The sequence below is a fragment of the Physeter macrocephalus genome, chromosome 9 (genome assembly GCF_002837175.3).
Source record: "Physeter macrocephalus isolate SW-GA chromosome 9, ASM283717v5, whole genome shotgun sequence".
Lineage (NCBI taxonomy): Eukaryota > Metazoa > Chordata > Mammalia > Artiodactyla > Physeteridae > Physeter > Physeter macrocephalus.
Window position 1 is genome coordinate 90,735,000 of NC_041222.1, and position 20,403 is coordinate 90,755,402.

General features: G+C 39.9%; 1 protein-coding gene across 1 annotated transcript in view; it reads left to right on the forward strand.

Moving 5' to 3' along the window:
• LPL (lipoprotein lipase) overlaps nucleotides 1-9,367 on the forward strand; it is a 29,845-nt gene extending 20,478 nt beyond the window's left edge. Inside the window, exons 9-10 of the mRNA XM_007102921.4 lie at nucleotides 5,129-5,233; nucleotides 7,383-9,367. Coding sequence (XP_007102983.1) covers nucleotides 5,129-5,233; nucleotide 7,383 — 106 coding nt within the window. The 3' untranslated portion in view covers nucleotides 7,384-9,367. The remainder of the gene's footprint in view (nucleotides 1-5,128; nucleotides 5,234-7,382) is intronic.
• The last annotated feature ends 11,036 nt before the right edge of the window (nucleotides 9,368-20,403 follow it).

Sequence of the window (20,403 nt, forward strand, 5' to 3'; positions counted from 1 at the left end):
CTTTTGTCTCCTTAGGTACGTTTATTCCTAGGTATTTTATTCTTTTTGTTGCAGTGGTAAATGGGAGTGTTTCCTTAATTTCTCTTTCAGATTTTTCATCATTAGTGTATAGGAATGCAAGAGATTTCTGTGCATTAATTTTGTATCCTGCTACTCTACCAAATTCATTGATTAGCTCTAGTAGTCTTCTGGTAGCATCTTTGGAATTCTGTATGTATAGTATCATGTCATCTGCAAACAGTGACAGTTTCACGTCTTCTTTTCTGATTTAGATTCCTTTTATTTCTTTTTCTTCTCTGATTGCCGTGGCTAAAACTTCCAAAACTAGGTTGAATAATAGTGGTGAGAGTGGACATCCTTGTGTTGTTCCTGATCTTAGAGGAAATGGTTTCAGTTTTTCACCATTGAGAATGATGTTTGCTGTTGGTTTGTCATATATGGCCTTTATTATGTTGAGATAGGTTCCAAAAACCCCAGTTGATCATGGTGTATGATCCTTTTAATGTGCTATTTGATTTTCTTTGCTAGTATTTTGTTGAGGATTTTTGCATCTATGTTGTTCAGAGATATTGGCCTGTAGTTTTCTTCTTTTTGTGACATCTTTGTGTGGTTTTGGTGTCCAGGTGATGGTGGCCTCATAGAATGCGTTAGGGAGTGTTCCTCCCTCGGCTATATTTTGGAAGAATTTGAGAAGGATAGGTGTTAGATCTTCTCTAAATGTTTGATAGAATTCGCCTGTGAAGCCATCTGGTCCTGGGGTTTTATTTGTTGGCAGATTTTTAATCACAGTTTCAATTTCACTGCCTGTGATTGGTCTCTTTATATTTTCTATTTCTTCCTGGTTCAGTCTCGGATGGTTGTGCTCTTCTAAGAATTTGTCCATTTCTTACAGGTTGTCCATTTTATTGGCATAGAGTTGCTTATAGTAATGTCTCATGATCCTTTATATTTCTGCAGTGTCAGTTGTTACTTCTTTTTCATTTCTAATTCTATGGATTTGAGTCATCTCCCATTTTTTCTTGATGAGTCTGGCTAATGGTTTATCAATTTTGTTTATCTTGTCAAAAAACCAGCTTTTAGTTTTATTGATCTTTGTTACTGTTTCCTTAATTTCTTTTTCATTTATTTCTGATCTGATCTTTATGATCCTTTCCTTCTGCTAACTCTGGGTTGTTTTTTTTTTTTCTTCTTTCTCTAATTGCTTTAGGTGTAAGGTTAGGTTGTTTATTTGAGATGTTTCTTGTTTCTTGAGGTAGGATTGTATTGCTATAAACTTCCCTCTTAGAACTGCTTTTGCTGCATTCATAGGTTTTGGATCATCGTGTTTTCATTGTCAATAGTTTTAGGTAGTTTTTGATTTCCTCTTTGATCTCTTCAGTGGTCTTTTGGTTATTTCATAGAGTATTGTTTAGCCTCCATGTGTTAGTATTTTTTACAGGTTTTTTTCCTGTAATTGATATCTAGTCTCATAGCTTTGTGGTCGGAAAAGATACTTGATATGATTTCAATTTTCTTAAATTTACCAAGGCTTGATTTTTGACCCAAAATATGGTCTATCCTGGAGAATGTTCTATGAGCCCTTGAGAAGAAAGTGTATTCTGTTGTTTTTGGATGGAATGTCATATAAATATCAGTTAAGTCCATCTTGCTTAATGTGTCATTTAAGTCTTCTGTTTCCTTATTTATTTTCATTTTGGATGATCTGCCCATTGGTGAAAGTGGGGTGTTAAAGTCCCCTGCTATTATTGTGTTACTGTCGATTTCTCCTTTCATGGTTTTTAGCATTTGCCTTATGTATTAAGGTGCTCCTATGTTGGGTGCATAAATATTTATAATTGTTATATCTTCTTCTTGGATTGATCCCTTGATCATTATGTAGTGTACTTCTTTGTCTCTTGTAATAGTCTTTGTTATAAAGTCTATTTTGTCTGATGTGAGAATTGCTACTCCAGGTTTCTTCTGATTTCCATTTGCATGGAATATCTTTTTCCATCTCCTCACTTTCAGTCTGTATGTGTCCCTAGGTCTGAAGTGGGTCTCTTGTAGACAATGAGAATTGCTACTCCAGCTTTCTTTTGATTTCCATTTGCATGGAATATCTTTTCCCATCCTCTTACTTTCAGTCTGTATGTGTCCCTACGTCTGAAGTGGGTGTCTTGTAGACACCCACTGTCCTCAATTCTTTTCATTCTTTTTTCTTTATTCTGCTCTTTGGAAGTTATTTCCATCATTTTATCTTCCAGCTCACTTATCCGTTCTTCTGCCTCAGTTATTCTGCTATTGATTCCTTCTAGAGTACTTTTAATTTCAGTAATTGTGTTGTTCATCACTCTTTGCCCTTTAGTTCTTCTAGACCCTTGTTAAATGTTTCTTGTATTTTCTGCATTCTATTTCCAAGATTTTGGATCATCTTTACTATCATTACTCTGAATTCTTTTTCAGGTAGATTGCCTATTTTATCTTCATTTATTTTGTCTTATAGGTTTTTACTTTGCTCCTTCATCTGTAACATATTTTTTTGTCATTTCTTTTTTATTTTTCCCCTTTTTTTGGTGCTGTATTCCTGTCTTACTGGTTGTTTGGCCTGAGACGTCCAGCACTGGAGTTTGCAGGCAGTTGGATAGAGCCGGGTCTTGTTGCTGAGATGAGGACCTCCAGGAGGCCTCACTCCAATCAATATTCCCTGGGGTCTGAGGTTCTCTGTTAGTCCAGCAGTTTGGACTCAGAGCTCCCACCACAGGAGCTCGGGCCTGACCTCCAGCCTGGGAACCAAGATCTCACAAGCTTTGTGGCATAGTTAAAAAAAAAAAAAAAAGAAATCAGAAAGAAAAAAGGAGCAGTACCATACCAAAGGATAAAAACAAAATAAAATTAGATTAAAAATATATTAGGAAAAATAAAACTGTAATTGAAACAACTGCAACAAGGTAAAATAAAACCACACAGAAAAAAAAAAAAGCCTTGGCTATGGGGGTGGAATTTAGGTAGGGGGTGGAACTTAGGCAGGGGCGGGGTCTGGGGTTTGGGGTGGGACGGTACCTAGGCGGGTGGGGGAGTGACGCTTGAGCGTGGCTCGGGACCTAGGCTGGGTGACTTTCAAGCGTGGGGCGGGGCCTCTGCCTAGGAGGTGCGCAGAAGGGGAGAGGCAGCAGGCTGGAAGGAGGGCCTCTGGAGTGTGGGGTTCTGGAGTTTGGAGGTAAGGCCCTGAGTGAGCATGTGTGGGTGGGGTTTAGGCTGAGCGTGTTGGAGGGGGTCTCAAGAGTGTAGAGGTGGGGCCCTGGTCGGGGGTGTAGGGGTGGGACTTGGGTTCTGTGCAGCAGGAGGGAGGCTCCAAGGGCAGAGGATTAGGCCCGCGAGCCCAACAGGCTTCCCGGTGCCTAAGTGGACAGGGAAAGCACTGGCTGCGTTCCCTTCTGTTCTTTCACGTCCCACGACCACCGTCTCCCCCAGGGTCTCCCCCACCCCTCTGGACCCCTAACCGTGGGTGGGTCCGCTGGTGTAGGAACTCCTCCCCTCCCCCAGCCATCCCTCAGGGGGGCCGGAGGTCTGGCCTTTGCTTTTTGCTCCCCCTTCTCACCCTCCCCACTCCCTCAGGACCAGCATGGCTGGAGGGGACCTCGGTGGGTAGAGGATCAGGGCCGGCATCTCAGCAGGTTCCTGGGGGTCCAAGTGGGCAGGGAAAACCTGGCCAGGCTCCCTTTTGATCCTCTGCCCACCAGTGGTTCCCCAATTTCCCCCTTCCGGCGTGTGGGATCCCTTCCCCTCCCCCAGCTGCCCCTCAGGGGCACTAGTCCCATCCCACCTCCACTTCTCATCCCCTTCACTCCCCCCATTCTCCGTGTCCTACCTGGTCGCTGGGGTTTCCTCCCGTCCCCTTACGTGTCCGTGGTCCCCCACCAGTGCCTGGTAGGTGCCCTAGTTGTGAGGAGACGCGAATTCCGCGTCCTCCTAGTACACCATCTTGACTCCGCCCCTCTCGACTTCCACCCCTCTCCATTCATTTTCATTCACTCTAATGTTATTACCTGGAAATAGTGTTTACGGAGCCTCCAATGTTCAGGTGAAACTTTAGTAGGCTTTGTCTTTAAAACTACATTACCTAGATAATTACACCTATCATTTTTTAGGAGTGTTATTTTATTGTCATACTAGGGAAGTAATGGTATCTCTGCATTTCATGGAAAGAAAACCTAAACTCTGAATTGCCACAGGAATTGAGTGAGAGTTGAGATTAGAAGTCAAGAATCTCAGCTTCTCATTTAGCACTGATTCTTGCAAGCACAAAACAGTTATGCAGAGAACCTCAGAGATGCCAGTTGGACATTCAAAGATTAAAACTAACCTCTTCAAGAAAGACAAGATTCCAAGATAATCTCATCCTCTCTTCCCAGCCCCTCTCCACATAGATAAAATGAATTGCATAGGGAGCCCCATAAGATTTTAAAGTTTTATACTAAATGTACAGGGATTTTGCAAACTGTAGTATACTATTATTGTAAATAAAATGACTAAATTAAGATTGCTAAGGAATTCTCTGATGGTCCAGTGGTTAGGACTCAGTGCTTTCACTGTGGAGGGCCTGGGTTCAATCCCTGGCTGGGGAACTAAGATCCCCTAAGCCACGAGGCATGACCAATGAATGAATGAATAAATAAATAAATAAGGGTTGATAATGTATTTCTCTTTTGTCATTTTCTTTTATAACCAAAGTGAGGGGAAAGAGGTTGTGAATGGAGAGGCTATACAGGGTATTTGTTTTTCCAGCAGGGCCAGTTGAAGGCTAGTTTGTGAATTCCCTAATGCAGACACTAAGAAGTGGTAAAGTTGATCTTGTATCATTTTTTGGTGAAAATCTTGTGATTTTAAGCCTGCTCCAGGCTGTCTGTGTGCCTGTCTGTACTGATGAACTAGCTTTACTGCCGGACAGTGGGTTAAGCCCTCAGATAACCCTCTGATTTGGATGCATTGCTGACCTGAATGGCCTGTGTATAAACAGGTAATTACTGGAAATATCAAAACAATCAGAACGATTATGTAGGATTCAAACAGTCCTGACTGAACCATTTATTTTTGAACAGTCATTTTTATTGTTCCACTATGGTGTGTTCACGTCCATTTTCTTCCACAGGGTGATCTTCTGTTCCAGGGAGAAAATGTCTCATCTGCAGAAAGGAAAGTCACCTGTGATATTTGTGAAATGCCATGACAAGTCTCTGAATAGAAAGTCTCACTGGTGAGCATCATGGGCTAAGGCTCTCTGGGTACCTTGAACTTGCTGTCTGAGGGATGTTGCTTGATGCATTGCCCTTCACCCCTGAACTAAAGGCTTGGACTGAGTCTTGTGATCAGAGCCTTCGGGTGGCCTTTCTCAGGCCTCCTGCTTACACATTAGACCAGTGCATTTGCTTTTGGCAGTACTTCCTCTCTTTTCTTTTTCTTTCTGTTCTTTCCGCCAGCTCTGACCTTCACCCCAGGTGCACTTTTCAGATTTTATTTTCCATCTTGAACTACCAAGAAATCTTCATTTCTGCTTTTTCCTGTACTGCCCCCTTTACAGACCCTGTGTGCAGTGGATACAACACAAGTTAGTAGCCGTGATCGCGGCTGTGGGTACAGCTCCTCCCAGGATGTACCCAGGGGAGCAAAACATCAGCTGCAGCCCGAGTCCTTCTTGATTCTCCAAGTGCCAGCAGATTCCAGGACAGAGAGCCAAAGGGGCAGCCACCAAGCATCCATCTCAAAACCCCCAAAGACGGAAAGCTAGTGGACTTAGAGTTTAGGAGATGGTTCTCTTTTCCATCTCAAAACAACTGCCTGGCTCTTTTCTACCTGACCTTTAAGGCTAATCCACATGGCAGCTGTCAGCTGAATCATTCCAGAGTGTCAGTACTAAGTAGAGACTGAACATGTGACCTTCCCCATCCCCTCCTGAATTCCCAAAGTGTGCCACTTTCATTCCTCCACTCATTCCCCTGCCAGAAGCCAAGTGCTGATGGGTTATAGGTATAAAGGGGGAAAGCTTAGATCATATCATAGAAGCCAGTGACACAAGAAACAATGGGAAAGGCTGGCCACAACATCATCTGGAAATAGAAAAGCCAATTGCTTTCGGTTTGTCTTCTCCCAGTTGCATTTATAGACCAAAGTACAGAATAAGAATTTTCTAATCAAAAAAAGCATATTGAAGACCCTAATGTGGAATATCTCTATTATTTTTAATTTCCATTTTATAAGATAGTTTATCCATGGATAATTATGGATTTTGAATAGATTAGAAAAAATAGACAAAAAGATAATAAAATCATTGTAACTATCACCCAGGGATAACCCCCAATTAACATTTTACTTTATATCCTTTCAGACTTTCTCTATGCACATGTAATATTTATATTCTTTTATTTTTTTACATAATGGCATTATGACATATGTACTTTGAGTGACAAGAGGAAGCCATCTGGATTGAAAACATTAATGTAAGAGCACTCAAGATAAACTTGAAATGGAGAATAGTTACTGGTATTGAGCCAGGGAGAATAACTGAATTTTTATCTAAGTGGAGACTTCTACTAAGAGCTTCATTGCTTTGTTTTTCCTCATCACAAATCTGAGGCAATTTCACACTTGCTTTAACTCTTTGAAAGGAACTCCTATATGAAGTTTTAAACATTGATTTTACGTTACCTATAAACATACACAAACACACCTCTGCATACATTCTCTCCAAATCATCCACAACTCTAAATATATAATGTGAATTTAAAAACAAAACTCGAAAAATTAGGAAGTAACTCCAGCTGTTTATAAAGTATTTCTGGTCATATTGGTCATATTATTTATATAAGTTATAAGACTTTATCTGAGATAGTTATGATACATTCCTCATCTGATTATAAGACCACTGGAACAACAGATATTTAGAGAGCTTTTTTTTCTTTACATCTGATCTTCATCTAGGAGGTAATTATGAATCAGACTAATAACCCTCTGCAGTTTGTCGCCTCTGTGACTAAATTAATCAATCAAATAAAAGCTTCTCTTTCTCTCAGTTTCTGATATAACTCTTTAGAACTCTCAAGAAAAGAAAAAAATAAGTAACTTTATTTAACAAGTTTTAGAAGTAAGCAGTCTTCCTAAATTTTGAAATCATTTGGTTCAGTCTTCTGAAAATGATACTCCTTATCAGGACATGGCTAAGTAAATATTAGAGTGTCTTTTATTCTTATGAGCCTGCCACTTCCTCTGATTCAGTTTATTCTCACAACCTTTGTTCCGAACTTCCAGGTGACTACTTTTTCACCATGAAGGTAGTTGGGGGGAGGGGGGGAGGGTTATAAAACACTAAGCAGGTAATAAATTGCCATTCTCCCTCTGTTTTCTCTCAGAAACTGGGCAAATCTACAGAAGAAAGAACAGCCTATGAATTCTATGAAGAATGAAGTAACTTTTACAAAAGACGCCCAGTGCTTTGGGTGGTTAAAGGTGGATTTTCCTGAGTATTAATCCCAGCTCTATAGCCTTGTTAGTTATTTTAGGAGACAATCTCAAATACTGAAAAGTGGCTAATTCAATTTGAGGCGTAGAGTGGCCAAATAGCACATCTTTCAACATTAAGAAATAACAGATATGAAAAGCACTGCCTTCTGTCCTTTGAGAAAGAAATAAGAATTGTTTGGGCTCGTGGTAAAATAATCAGACCTCTTCATATAGTAATTTTAGCCATAGCCTAAAATTGATTAGAACCTCACATTTTAATTGGAATTCTGCATTTTTCTAGACTGATAACCTTTTCAAAGTTTTCTCCAAGTCTAAATATAGAAAGTGATTTTTTTTGTGGCGTGAGTCGGACACATTTACTTATCAGTCAAAATACCTACTTTCTTGGAATGATTCTCCTCTTGCCATTGGGATGTAGCCCAGGAGTTAACCAGGAACTAGTGACTTGGAGAGAGGAATGGAGAATAGAGTTGATAAAGCACTAACGCTTTAAATACTCTCTGCGGTTGGTTGCATCATAAATAAGTTACAAATTAAAGAACATATAATATTGAGATCAATTAAATCTTAATAGACTTTACTGTTTATTGTTTAGTCTTTCCCCTTCCTTTTCTTGCATTGTCTCAAGATTATATTTTAACAAATTTCCCTGGATAGGCATTTAAAATGAGCCTGTTACCATCAGCTGACACATAATTTTAACTACAGAGAAAGAAAATGAAACCATAATTTTATTATCAGATTTTCAAAATTATATTCATTGATTTGAAGTCCTTTAATATACGATGGTTACTATTTAATTTTAGGCTTATTTCAGCTATGCTTCAGACTTTTAGCATGTCTCTTTCTTCCCTAATTTTGATAAGAAAATATGTGTTCAAGGTCAAATTTTGCATCATGCAAACTCTTACAAATTTTAGACAAGGATTGTTTTTACTAAGTAAAGAAATAGTAGAGTTACAGGATATATTCATAGGCAGTGCTTAAAACCATCATGGGCAGTTAAAAGGATCCTGCATTGTTATAATCACATGGAATATCATGAGAGTTGTTGTTGTTTTTAACAACTAGTCAAGAGTGAGTGAACAATTATTTATAAACTAGATCTCATATTTTCAGAACGCTTTTCTATATATTATTATAAAATGATAAGGAAGTCAAATATCTCAGAGGCTATTGCTGGGAATCCAAACTGTGAATGTGTGTGGGTGTCTGAACACATATTCACGTATGAAGCCCCACATGTATGATTATTCCTCAGCATGGCTTGGAAGGTAAATGATCAAGACATGTATTGGAACATATTGGAGTAGAAATCGTTCCAGTGGTGCCAGAACTTAAGCCCTTCATCTGAGAAATATGGTTTTGCCTGTACAAAATAGGACGAATGTTGTGATTGACATCAGCCAGCTTGGAATGAATTCTCTCTAAAAATAAAATGTTGTGCGACATGTTGTTGGCATCCCCCTTTATTGTAAATTCATTAATTCTCTGGACTTGGGTTTTGAGCAAGGGTGCATCAACTTAAGAAAGTATGAATCAAATCAGTGTATGGCCCTGGGAACTCTGGCTTCTACAGACTTCACTATATATATCAGCAATGCTTTGGCTTTAAATGTTATTTATTAGCTGTAAATATATGTGTGTATGTGTAAAGGGAGTTTGTACATATTGGAAAGGTCATTGTGGCTATCTGCATTTATAGCTGTTTGGTGCTAACTTTGTACATGTCTTTATCAGTGACAGTCTCACTGAGCCAACTTACTCTTATGAAGTAATACAATAAAATGGGCTTTAAAGAAACACAAAACTTACTTAACTATGTGAAGAAATGGAATCTGCTATTAATAAAATTGATGAAATTTTATTACAATACTAAGTCATTATTTTGTATCATTTAAACCCCTCCAAAAAGAAATTTATTCTTAGGGCAGATTCATTGAGCAAATTTTTACTGAGTAATCCTATGTTTAGTAAAAAATATAGCTTCTAAAAATTACAGTGCATATTATATTTTATTTTTTTATATTTACATGTGCACAAAGCCTTAGAGATCCTTTAAATTATAGAGAAAAATGATACAGAATTTTTCCTAAAACAATACACAGGACTTTCCTTGCCTGCCAGATACTTTTTCACAAGTAAAATGTTAGATAATATAAAAATATCTTTCACCATTTTCTGGAATAGTGTTTCTATTTCTGAGGTCTGATCATTAGCTACAAAGTCAGTGGCATTTGTGCAATAAAATGAATTATTTGGGATGAGAGGGTGCATTTTTAGACCTTTCCTTTGAACTGTCTTGATAATGAGAAAGAACAACATACAGGGTCTTCCCTGGTAGTCCAGTGGTTAAGACTTCACCTTCCAATGCAGGGAATGCGGGTTTGATCCCTGGTCAGGGAGCTAAGATCCCACATGCCTCGTGGCCAAAAAACCAAAACATAAAACAGAAGCAATATTGTAACAAAATTCAGTAAAGACTTTAAAAAAAGGGACTTCCCTGGTGGCTCAGTGCTTAAGAATCTGCCTGCCAATGCAGGGGACATTGGTTCGAACCCTGGTCTGGGAAGATCCCACATGCCGTGGAGCAACTAAGTCTATGCACCACAACTACAGAGCCTGCGCTGTAGAGCCCACGAGCCACAACTACTGAGCCCATGTACCTAGAGCCCTTGCTCCTCAACAAGAGAAGCCACCGCAGTAAGAAGCCCGCGCACTGCAAAAAAGAGTAGCCCCCGCTCGCTGCAACTAGAGAAGGCCCGTGTGCAGCAATGAAGACCCAACACAGCCAAAAATAAATAAATAAATTAATTAATTAATTAATTTTTATAAAAAGAAAAACGTACAGCCTATCCATATAACTAAGTAAGGATTGGTTCTTAGAACAATCAGTACTTGTTAGTACTCCTGCATCAATTTCTAGAACAGGGATTGCCCTTCTGGGACTCAGAATAGCTTGCAATTAGTTTGACTTCTTGGCCCAAACGTTCTTCATTTAAAGTGTTATGGATTATACATTTTGTTTTTCTAGTTAAACTAAAATAAGTATGGTTTTATAAAATCTGTAATGACCTCAAGAAATTTAGACAGTTAGTTACTAATGTTCTAGACACAGCCTCTGTTTTGTTCATTAGGGAAAGTCTTTTGGAACACAGAATTATTATACCTGAATGACACCATCCAATAACGTATGCTTATTAGCTACCTCTGGGATAACCCAAGCTTCTAACCTACCTTATTAGCATTCAAACTGTGCCCACTTAACTTCAGAAATGCAGTATCTGTACCTGATTGTTCTCATTTCCACTCTTTAAGTGTCAAATGATTAAGGAATACAATCAAATATTGTAGTAACTTTGTATGAGAACAGATGATTACTACTAGACTTATAGTAATCATTTCATAATGAACTCTGGAGTTCAGCTGAGGGTCCCCCTTGAGTCTTTGGCTGAGTACTGATCACTGTGTATATATGTGTGTGTGGGAGTGGAGATAATGAACTACCAAAGGTTCAGGAATGAACCATCCAAAAAGAATAGAGAAAATAATACCTATATAGTTCACACAGAAATAAAATAGTGCCTCTCTCCAATTTACAGACTAGAAAAACCTCATAATTAGTGAGTTATCAAGTAGAATACACAAAAGGGCTTTACCTTGGTAGTTCAACAAAAATAGCTCTAAAATAAACACTTCACTGGTACTGTCAACACAGCTTATAAGCAAGACCCAAAGGCTAAAATTGTTTCTAAGAACCTGCATCCCAGAACAAGGCTAAAGAATATTTATAAGAATTTTAAGCATCTACCAAGGCAAAATTCACAAATGTACCTGATCCAAATTATCAAGAATGCGGGCTTCCCTGGTGGCGCAGTGGTTGAGAGTCCGCCTGCTGATGCAGGGGACACGGGTTCGTGCCCTGGTCCGGCAGGATCCCACATGCCGCGGAGCGGCTGGGCCCGTGAGCCATGGCCGCTGAGCCTGTGCATCCAGAGCCTGTGCTCCGCAACGGGAGGAGCCACAGCAGTGAGAGGCCAGCGTACCGCCAAAACAAAAAATTATCAAGAATGCAAAAGGCAGAAAAACATGACCCGTAACTAAAAAGAAAAAAAAACTCAACTAATCAACACCAACCCAGATGATAGAATCAGTAGTTTAGGACTTTAAAACAGTTATAATGACTACATTCTATGTGTTCAAAGAGCTACAGGTAAGACTGAGTATGTTAAGTATAGAAACATGGAAGCTTTTTTAAAATAATCAAACATCTTGGGATGAAAACTATAATGTTTGAGATGAAAAATAAACTGGATGGAATTAATGACAACCTAAGCATTGCAGAAGAAAAGATTAAGGGATGGGAAGACATACTGTACAAAATGAAAAAGAGAGTAAAAAGTACCAAAAATTAAACAAAGCATCAGTGAGTTGTGGGATAACTTGAAGTGTCCTATTATATGTGTAATTGGTGACTTTGAATGAAAGCAGGGGTTCTTAAGGAACAGAAAAAATATAAAATGAAAAAATGGTAGAACATTTTCAAATCTGATGAAAACTATAGATCCATAGATCCAAGAAATTTAATGAAACCCAGAAACAAGAAAACTACACCAAAGTACATTGTAGTTAAGTTTCTCAAAACAAGTGAGAAAGAAAAATTTAAAAGCAGCTAGAGAAAGAAGATTATATATGCACAGAGGGAGAAATATAAAGATGGAAGAATATTTCTTGTTGAAAAAAATGCATGAGAATACAAGTGAACAACGTCTTTAAGTACTCAAAGAAAAAAACCTGTTGCTTAGAATTCTATACCCAGTAAAAATATCTTTCAAAAACAAAAGTGGAGGGCTTCCCTGGTGGTGCAGTGGTTGAGAGTCCGCCTGCTGATGCAGGGGACACAGGTTCGTGCCCCGGTCTGGGAAGATCCCACATGCCGCGGAGCAGCTGGGACCGTGAGCCATGGCCGCTGAGCCTGTGTGTCCGGATCCTGTGCTCCGCAATAGGAGAGGCCACAACAGTGAAAGGCCCGCGTACCGCAAAAAAAAACAAAGAATTGTGGGTTTATCATATATGTAGAAATAAATAGATGACAATAGTCCAGAGGCTGGGAGGGGAGAAAAGAAAATATTCAATTGTAAGGCTATAATGCTATAAGTGAAGTTGTATCATATAACATCATTAGAACAAAAACTGTCATAAGTTAAAGGTTTACACCATGAATAGTAAAGCAAGGAATAAAGTTACAAAACAGCTAATAAACCAGAAAAGGGAGATAAAATTTGTAATAAACTTAATCCAAAAGAAGAGAGAAAAAGAAGAAAAGGGATACAAATAACATATGGGACAAAGAGAAAACAATTAGCAAGAGAATACACTTAAAATTAACTACGTCAATAATAACATTAACAGTAAATGTCATAAACACCGCCTCCCAATAAGAAGCAGACATCATCAGAGAGAATAATAACAATACTGAGCAACTAGAGCACTCACACTTTACTAGTGGGAATGTAAATAGTATACTCACTTTGGAAAACAGTTTGACAGATTCTTTAATGTTAAACAAACATTTACCATATTATTCAGCCTATACATTCCTGGGTATTGACCAAAAATAAATGAGAGCAAATGTCCATACAGACTTGTACATGAATGTTCATAGCAGATATATTTGTAATCACTATGATCTGGAAACCACCCACATAACTATCAACGTGTGAATATATAAATGTATTGTGGACTACTGATACACCTAACAACATGGATGAATCTCAAAATAATTACGCTGTGTGAAAGGACACACAAAATAAGAGTGCATACTGTATTATTTCATTTACATAAAATTCTTGTAATTTAAAATTAATCTGTAATGGCAGAAAGCAGATTAGTGACTGCCTGAAGAATGAAGGGAGGGAGGACTGGAGACAGAGATTATAAAGGGACCTGAATAAACATCTGGGGTTGTGGATATGTTATCTTGACTTTGGTGATGGTCACACTATCACAACCCTTATTAAATTGTACACTTTAGTAGTTTATTAACGTCAATTATACTTCAATACTCTGTCAAAAACAAAACAAAAGAGAAAAGAAGCTATATAATATATACCCATGGACATGTTAAAAGTCATTTTATTTCTTATAGAGGTCCCCATACTCCTGGGGCCAAAGTGGTCTTTAACTGAAGAAGGGTCTCACAACACTCTCTTTGCTCCAAGGATACCATCCCCAAGTCTTGCAACTTTAATGTAACAACTTGTCTTAGAGAGACCATCATGCCTTAATTCCATCATGCTCAGTAACTTTGTTTTCCTTGCTTACCAATGAATCTCAAGATTCCTAGGTTATTTATCATCTCCTGACTCTCATTCCCTTGTGACTCTGTATACTCTCTAACCTAACTCTGTCTCCCACCCTTCTCCAACCCCACACACCCTTCCACAATTTCCAGTTCCCTGACCAAGGATCGAACCCGTGCAGTGGAAGCATGGAATCCTAACCACTGGACCTCCAGGGAATTCCCCATCTTCTGGAATTCTTCATTCGTCATCAGCAAAATCCATTGTATATGCATCTTCTTGTCTGAACATAATCTTTACCTTCTTTCTCTGAGATTGGTTGTCCCTTGAGAATACCTCTTTCCTGTAGCCTTCTTTAAGGGTAGATAGTCCTTTCCTCTTTTATCACTTGACCTGAGAGTGAGGTAGACATCCTTCTTGTTCCTCCTTGCCATTTTTATACCATTATCCCTTCCTTTTTCCTCAAACCCCAAGTTTGCTAAAGCTCCTACCAAAAAACTCATTATCTTCTATTTCTCCTTGTTGCAGATATCTACAACAAAATAGCTCTTTGTTCTTCCTAATCAGCATTTTAACAACTGGCTCACTCTCTCTCCCTCCAACACTAGTCCTATTATTATTATTATTGATTTCAGTATCCACGCTATGGCAAATTTTATTTTCCAAAGATGGCCACAACAACATCTTCCATTCCACATGTTCTTCTGCAATGTTACCTTGCCACCCCTTTCAAGAGTTAGAATCTATTCCCCACACCCCCTTGAATCTGTGTGGGCCCTGAGATTGCTTCTACTAACACAATATTGTAGAAATAACACTGTGCCAGTTTGGGTGTAACCCTTCACTGGCTTTGTAGTTTCTGCTTCCTGCCTCTTGGAACACTCACTCTTGGGACACTTGCCTTTGGAACACAACACATGTGATGTAAGAAGTCCAAGTTACATGGAGAGACCATATGTTGGCACTCTGGTCAACAGCCTAGCTGAGCTCCTGGCAAGCAGCCAGCATCAACTGTCAGCCATGTGAATGAGCCATCTTGAATTTCCACCCAGTTGAGTGTTTAGAAGGCTGTAATCCCAGCTATTACCTGGAACTAACCACAGTACTGTGAGAGATAATAATACATTGTTGGGACTTTCCTGCTGGCACAGTGGTTAAGAATCCACCTGCCAATGCAGGGGACACGGGTTCGAGCCCTGGTCCAGGAAGATCCCACATGCTGTGGAGCAACTAAGCCTGTGTGCCACAGCTACTGAGCCCGCGTGCCACAACTACTGAAGCCGGTGCACCTAGAGCCCCTGCTCCACAATAAAAGCTACCACAGATGAGAAACCCACGCACCACAGCAAAGAGTAGCCCCCACTCGCTGTAACTAGAGAAAGCCCGTGCTCAGCAATGAAGACCAAACACGGCCAAAATAAATAATAATAATAATAATACATTGTTTTATCTAAGTTTTGAGGAGATGTGTTATACAAAAATAGATAGCTGGGACATATACAGATGATGCTTCCAAAATTATGGGCTCATAATTTCTTTATGTCCTCTCCTCCCATAATCTTGTCTCTCAATCTACTTTTACATAGACTTCCTGAGTTATATACTACATTATGTCATTACTAATAACTCATGAACTCCATTTCAATTTATCTCCTCTTTGACCACTATTACTACCACTACTACGTGTTAATTAATTTAATCCAACAATTCCTCAAATGCCCTAGAACCTCCAATTCATTGATTTATCCATCTCTTGCTTCCTTACATATCCTCACTTTGATCCTTACTCAGCTTAGATTTCAAAGCCCAAGGTCATTATTACTCCACTGCCAGAACTCCCAAGGCCCTTGCTCGTCTCTCCCTGAATTGAACTTTCCAGGGCAAAACACAAACCTTGAACAAATCCAAATCATCACTTTCTCAATGACTGCCTCTGAACAACAGAATGTGACTGGAAACACACAAATGCGTGCACATGCACACACACACACATCCTGCTGACTGTCTCACTTTAAATCTGTCAGCACCTCATTCAGATGGTACCTTAGAACTGCCCAGCAATCCTCCTACATTTATAAACATTCTTTTACTCTCCCAGATGATTATTTCACCTCCAACTTCCGATAACTCCTTATCACTCCTCAGTCTCAGAGGATGGCTTAGCTTCTGATTTTACTGAGAATGTAGAGGCAATCATAAAGAGAAGGTCTATGTGCTCCACTCCTAAAGGTACCAACTTCCCTGCTCCATATACTATGCTTTCCCTTCAGATAAAAAAATGTTTTCCCTGTTCCTATCTAAGGCCAATTCCTGCACAGATTGATTGTACAGGAGAACAAATTCCTTCTTTCCTACTCAGACATTGTTCTAAAGTTGTCCCTGTTCAATCCTGCCTCTCAATTTTTACTTCTGTTGGGGCCCAGGGTAGGCCACCCTAAAACGTGCCTCAGTAGCATATTGATTAGTTTGAATTAAGTTACTTAAGAAATGGCCAATGGAAGAGTGACACTCTGACACTCCTTTCTGGCTCCCCAAAAGCAGGAAATAAGTCACTCATGCAAAAGGCACTCTCCCTGCATCTGGAGGTATGAGGACACCCTTCTCAACAGAGAGAGGAAATTCAGGCCAAGAAGCCTGTATAAACCTTTTACTTCTTAAATTTACTACCCTAAGCCTAAATTCTGTTTAGATTCTTCACTAACTGAGTACTCCCAACCTAAGTTTCTTTGTCCTGTCAGTTTTTCACCAGTTTACTGTTTCTTTGTCTAAAAAGTATAAAAGCTGTTTGCTCTGGCCACTTCTTAGGTCCTATTTCTATGAGACCTCCAAATGCATGAATTAACATTTGGTTCTTTTTCTCCCGTTAATCTGTTTTGTGTCAATTTTATTATTAGTCCTGCCACAAGAATTCAGGAGAGGTAGAGGGGGAAATTTCCCACTCCCCGACACTTTCTTAATGAATCACTCTATCAGCATGCAAGCATGCTGTAATAGTTTCTACTTAAAAACAAAGCAAAAGCCCCTTGATGCCACATTCATTTCTAACAACCATTCCATTTATATGTTCTTTACAGCAAAATTGCCGGATGTGTCTCTACTCACTGTTTCTACTTTCCCTCTCCAATCTCAAAGTCTAATGGAGCTGTCACTTTCACTCTACCAAACTTACTTTTGTTAAGGTTATTGGCAATGACCATGATGCTAGACCCAATAGTCAATTCTCCTTTCTCCTCTTACTTGACTTCCTGGCATAATTTGATCCAGCTGGTTGCTCTTTCTTCATAACACTCCCATTGATCTCCAAAACTCCACCATTTGCTATCCTTCCCTCTGATTAGCTAGCTATTCCTTCTCAATTTCCTTTGTTAGTTCCTATTCATCTTCTTGATCTGTAAAAGTTTAATTGCCCCAGTGCTTAGACTTTGACCCTGTCTTCAAGATGATTCTATTTAGTTCCATGGCTTTAAACACCATTTACCTGAATCAAAAATTTACATCTTCAGTCTGAACCTCTCTTCTAAATTCCAGACATGTATATATCTAATCGCCTATTAAATAACTTCATGCAGACATTTTCAGTTATAAAAAGAAGTTCTAGAGACCTTCAAGATGGCAGAGGAGTAAGACATGGAGATCACCTTCCTCCCCACAAATACATCAGAAATACATCTACATGTGGAACAACTCCTACAGAATACCTACTGAATGTTGGCAGAAGACCTCAGACTTCCTAAAAGGCAAGAAACTCCCCATGTACCTGGGTAGGTCAAAAGAAAAAAGAAAAGACAGAGACAAAAAAATAGGGACAGGACCTGAACCTCTGGGAGGGAGCTGTGAAGGAGGAAAATTTCCACACACTAGGAAACCACTTCACTGGTGGGGACGGGGGTTGGGGGGGGGGGGGCTTCGGAGCCACGGAGGAGAGCACAGCAATAAGGGTGCATAGGGCGAAGCAGAGAGAGATTCCTGCACAGTGGATCGGTGCCAACCAGCTCTCACCAGCCTGAGAGGCTTGTCTGCTCATCCGCTGGGGCAGGTGGGGGCTGGGAGCTGAGGCTCCGGCTTTGGAGGTCAGATCCCAGTGAAAGAACTGGGGTTGGCTATGTGAACACAGCCTGAAAGGGGCTAGAGCGCCAGAGCTAGCCAGGAGAGAGTCCGGGAAAAAGCGTGCAACTGCCTAAGAGGCAAGAGACCATTGTTTCGGGGTGCCTGAGGAGAGGAGATTCAGAGCACCTCCTAAACAAGCTCCAGAGATGGGTGAGAGCCGCGGCTATCAGTGTGGACCCCAGAGACAGGCATGATATGCTAAGGCTGCTGCTGCAGCCACCAAGAAGCCTGTGTGCAAGCACAGGTGACTATCCACACCTCCCCTCCCAGGAGCCTATGCAGCCTGCCACTGCCAGGGTCCCGGGATCCAGGGACAACTTCCCTGAGAGAACACACTTCGTGCATCAGGCTGTTGCAACGTCACGGCAGCCTATGCCGCCGCAGGTTTGCCCCGCATTCTGTACCCCTCCCTACCCCTGGCCTAGGAGAGCCAGAGCCCCCTAATCAGCTGTTACTTTAACCCCATCCTGTCTGAGCGAAGAAAAGACACCCTCAGGCAACCTACACCCAGAGGTGGGGCTGAATCCAAAGCTGAACCCCGGGAGCTGTGCGAACAAAGAAGAGAAAGGGAAATTTCTTCCAGCAGCCTGAGGAGCAGCGGATTAAATCTCCGCAATCAATTTGATGTACCCTGCATCTGTGGAATAGCTGAATAGACAATGAATCATCCCCAGATTGGGAGCGACTGTACACTTGGGGTTTGTTTTCTGCATCTAATTTGTTTCTGGTTTTATGTTTATCTTAGTTTAGGATTTAGAGTTTATAATCATTGGTAGATTTGTTTATTGATTTGGTGGCTCTTTTCCATTTTTTTATATATAGATATATATATATTTTTTTCATTTTTCTCTTTTTGTGAGTTTGTATGTGTATGCTTCTTTGTGTGATTTTGTCTCTATAGCTTTGCTTTTACCATTTGTCCTCGGGTTCTCTCTGTCCATTATTTTTTGTTTTTTGGTTTTTTTTTTTTAGTATAGTTTTTAGCGCTTGTTATCATTGGTGGATTTAGTTTTTGGTTTGGCTGCTCTCTTCTCTCCATCTTTAGTTTTTCTTAATTACTTTTTAATTTTGTTAATTTTTAATGACCCTTTTATTTTTTATTTTAATAACTTTCATTTTCTTTCTTTCTTTCTTTCTTTCTTTCTTTCTTACTTTCTTTCTTTCTTTCTTTCCTTTCTTTCTTTCTCCCTTTTCTTCTGAGCTGTGTGGCAGACAGGGTCTTTGTGCTGCAGCAAGGTGTCAGGCCTTTGCCTCTGAAGAGGGGTAGTCGAGTTCAGGACATTGGTATACCAGAGTCCTCCTGGTTCCACATAATATCAAACAGCAAAAGTTCTCCCAGAGATCTCAATGTCAACCCTAAGACCCAGCTCCACTCAATGACCAGCAAGCTACAGTGCTGGACACCCTATGCCAAACAACTAGCAAGACAGGAACACAGCCCCACTCATTAGCAGAGAGGCTGCCTAAAATCATAATAAGGTCACAGACAGCCTAAAACACACCACCAGACATTGTCCTACCCACCAGAAAGACAAGATCCAGCCTCATCCACCAGAACACAGGCACCACTGCCCTCCACCAGGAAACCTACACAACCAACTGAACCAACCTTAGCCACTGTGGGCAGACAACAAAAACAACGGGAACTATGAACCTGCAGCCTGTGAAAAGGATACCCCAAACACAGTAAGTTAAGCAAAATGAGAGGACAGAGAAACACACAGCAGATGAAGGAGCAAGATAAAAACCCACCAGAACAAACAGATGAAGAGGAAATACGCAGTCGACCTGAAAAATAATTCAGAGTGATGATAATAAAGATGATCCAAAATATTGGAAAAAGATGGAGAAAATACAAGAAACGTTTAACAAGGCCCTAGAAGAACTAAACAGCAAACAAACAATGATGAGCAACAGAATAAATGAAATTAAAAATTCTCTAGAAGGAATCAATAGCTGAATAACAGAGGCAGAAGAAGGAATAAGTGAGCTGGAAGATAAAATAGTGGAAATAACTTCCACAGAGCAGAATAAAGACAAAAGAATGAAAAGAATTGAGGACAGTCTCAGAGACCTCTGGGACAACATTAAACACACCAACATTTGAATTATAGGGGTCCCAGATGAGAAGAGAAAAAGAAAGGGACTGAGAAAATATCTGAAGAGATTACAGTTGAAAACTTCCCTAATATGGGAAAGGAAAGAGCCAATTAAGTCCAGGAAGCACAGAAAGTCCCATACAGGATAAAACCGAGGAGAAACATGCCAAGACACATACTAATCAAACTATCAAAAATTAAATACAAAGAAAAAATATCAAAAGCAGCAAGGGAAAAACAACAAATAACATACAAAGGAATACCCATAACGTTAACATCTGATCTTTCAGCAGAAACTCTGCAAGCCAGAAGGGAGTGACAGGACATATTTAAAGTGATGAAAGGGAAAATCCTACAACCAAGATTATTCTACACAGCAAGGATCTCATTCAGATTTGATG